We start from the raw sequence: 3,502 nt of genomic DNA, 5'->3' as shown, positions 1-3,502 counted from the left end.
ACCAAGAACCTAACTTTTTACTACTTTTGAACACATATAAGTGAATTCGTCCCAATACTTTTGGTCCCCTAAAATGGGGGGGAATATGTACAAAAAGTGCTGTAATTTCTAAACAATTCCCCCGATATGGATGAAAATACCCTCAAATTAAATCTGTCAGTCTGCACTTTAACCTCATTGTCATTATATAATTTCAATTCCAAAGTGCTTGAGTACAGAGCCAAAACAACAACAAAATTGTCACTGTCTCAATACTTTTGGAGCTCACTGTATTTATTCTGAAAACAATTGTATTTCTGAAGAGTCAGATTGAAATATTTTACCAGAAACGATCATTCTAAACGCCCTTCTGAACCAACTGTAAAAGAATGCATACACCATGGGATTAATAGTTGAATTCAAATAGGCAATCCATATAAGTGTTTCAAACATAACGGGTGGGGTAGAGTAACTAATAAAAGGATCAATACAGTTGACGACAAAAAAGGGTGTCCAGAATGATAGAAATACCCCCATAATGATAGCAAGTGTTTTGGTGGCCTTCCTCTGTGATTTGCCTACAGACTTCTGATTGGTTGTACCCTGAGTTGAGCGTGCCTGTCTCCGTGCTATAAGGAAGATCTTTAGGTAGACGCTAAGCAACCCTACTCCTGGGATGTAGAATGAGAGCACCGAAGCCACAATACTTGACACTTTGTTTTGAAACAAAATACATCCTCCCTCACAGGCAATGTTTTTATAGTAAAAATCCTCAATGCCCCAAATATTGAGCTCCAGAAATATCATACAAAACCCTACTATGGCAGAAACAGTCCAGGTGACCAACATCATAATCAGAACAACGTGAACAGTTATTTTAGTTCTATAAAGGAGAGGGTGACACACTGCATAATACCGGTCAATAGAAATAAAACACAAATTAAGAATGGATGTATTGCACAACATAACATCAGTGCTGGTGTAGATTTTACAGAATAAATCTCCAAAATACCAGCAGCTTTCCACTGAATATACCATTCTGGGAAGCATCACTAAAGCCCCCAAGAGGAGGTCTGACACAGCCAGAGAGAGGATGAGGTAGTTGGTTGGGGTGTGGAGCTGTTTGAAGTGAATGATGGGGATGATTACAAGAAGGTTGCCACACACTGTGAGAACAGACATTGAGCCAAGGAAGAGATAAAGTAATACTCGTATTGTTGGAGGAAAGATTGATCTTTTGCAAGACCCATTCACTGATTCAAAACATAGAAGTATATTCTCAACAATATCAGCCTTGCTTAGACTGATTCCTAGTTCCATGGTCGTGGTTGAAAGAATCTTATCTGAAATAAAAATATACATTATTGTCACATTATTTATTACTATAGATTTAAAGATCAATTACAGAATATTAGTTGGAAATAATTACATTATGCATGGTTTAATTTAAAATGTAAAAGCTATGTTTTTCGACACAGTATGGTGTCACTTAGTTTAATTTATTAAATTATTGTTGCTTATTCATATGAAATATTTTCACAAATACCCAGAGACATGTTTTTTCCATTTCAAAAGGTGTGACATACAATGTAAGTGTTTCCAATTCAGCAAGTATGATTTGTTTTCATGGTGCTTCATCATACCTTACCTCTCAGCGATGCAGATGGTGATGCATCACATGTGAATCCCTTTTCCCTGGTCACAATGTGATACAAAAATTGGAACTTGAATCTCATGCTTTTGTACCCATAGTCTATTACCATAATGATGATTACAATATCCTTTTGACCAATCAGACATCGCTACATTCAACTCTACAGGGCACTAAAGCTGATGATGTCATATGGTTGTAACCTCTCACCTCAGCAGCACCATTGAGGATAATTGTTAAACCTTGACAAGTATCATGCCATTTTATAAAGGACTCAAATTCAGATTTTCAGTTAAACACTGTTACACAAAAAGAAACAGCCACATTTTGAGAGCAGTATAATGTGCAAAAGATATTTCTCAAATGCTTCAATTCAGTTCTATTTAGTTTTACTGGGGGAGGTCGGGTAATGTAATTATGTGCACTAGCACAAAACACCACATCTGTCATTTTAGTCTATCAATGTGTCTATGGAGCCCCACAATGTAATAAATAAAATATTCTGACTTCCCAGGCAGTATATGGGATGCAAGGAATTTATCCAGGTCACTGACATTTGCCGATTAAGATAGTATGCCATAGGAGTACAATGCAGCAATGGCCCAACCGGCAAAAACCATGAGCCATGCAATTGGTATAGTAATCTTGGTGGAATAGTGAAGTAGATTGTACACAGCCTCATATCGATCTATGGCAATGAAGACCAGGTGAAAAATTGAAACAGATGGTGCCAGAGACAGTATAAACATGTGAGTTAGCGTGTGGAGCTAATTTATTTGAAGCAAAGGAGGCATGGTGCAGGAGGCATTAGATCCTGGGTAACCTAGGACCGACGGCGACGCACGGACCGACGGCGATGTTTTTGGACGTCTTTTTTTGGTCTTTTTTGGTGCGATCTGGACCGGCATTGATTTCAACGTCCACGGATATCTATATTTAGATTTTGATCATTCATCAGACGCTGTTATCCAAAGTGACTTACAGTCAGTGCATTAGACAAAGGTAGATACAGTGCCTTGCAAAAGTATTTCCTATTTTGTTGCATTACAACATGTAATTTAAATGGATTTTTATTTGGATTTCATGTAATGGACATACAAAAAATATTCCAAATTGGTGAAGTGAAATGAAAAAAATACCTTGTTTCAAAAAATTCAAAAAATAAATAACGGAAAAGTGGTGTGTGCATATGTGTTCACCCCCTTTGCTATGAAGCTCCTAAATAAGATCTGGTGCAACCAATTAACTTCAGAAGTCACATAATTAGTTAAATAAAGTCCACCTGTGTGCAATCTAAGTGTCACATGATCTGTCACATGATCTCAGTATATATACACCTGTTCTGAAAGGCCCCAGAGTCTGCAACACCACTAAGCAAGGGGCACCACCAAGCAAGCGGCACTATGAAGACCAAGGAGCTCTCCAAACAGGTCAGGGACAAAGTTGTGGAGAAGTACAGATCAAAAATATCTGAAACTTTGAACATCCCACGGAGCACCATTAAATCCATTATAAAAAAATTGAAAGAATATGGCACCACAACAAACCTGCCAAGAGAGTGCCGCCTACCAAAACTCACGGACCAGGCAAGGAGGGCATTAATCAGAGATGCAACAAAGAGACCAAAGATAACCCTGAAGGAGCTGCAAAGCTCCACAGTGGAGATTGGAGTATCTGTCCATAGGACTACTTTAAGCCGTACACTCCACAGAGCTGGGCTTTACGGAAGAGTGGCCAGAAAAAAGCCATGGCTTAAAGAAAAAAACAAGCAGACACGTTTGGTGTTCGCCAAAAGGCATGTGGGAGACTCCCCAAACATATGGAAGAAGGTACTCTGGTCAGATGAGACTCAAATTGAGCTTTTTGGCCTTC

The 3,502-nt window shown here is 38.5% G+C and overlaps 1 protein-coding gene across 1 annotated transcript; it reads right to left on the bottom strand.

The window, feature by feature from the left end:
• Positions 1-273: 273 nt before the first annotated feature.
• Positions 274-1,299, bottom strand: LOC121549166 (trace amine-associated receptor 1-like). The gene has a single exon (XM_041861035.2). It carries the CDS (start codon positions 1,297-1,299, stop codon positions 274-276), a length of 1,026 nt encoding a protein of 341 aa, XP_041716969.2.
• Positions 1,300-3,502: the final 2,203 nt, after the last annotated feature.

Source organism: Coregonus clupeaformis, unplaced genomic scaffold, assembly GCF_020615455.1.
Source record: "Coregonus clupeaformis isolate EN_2021a unplaced genomic scaffold, ASM2061545v1 scaf1844, whole genome shotgun sequence".
In the NCBI taxonomy this organism is placed as follows: Eukaryota; Metazoa; Chordata; class Actinopteri; order Salmoniformes; family Salmonidae; genus Coregonus; species Coregonus clupeaformis.
Note: the sequence above shows the minus strand (reverse complement) of the source record. Positions and strands in the feature narration are given on the sequence as shown.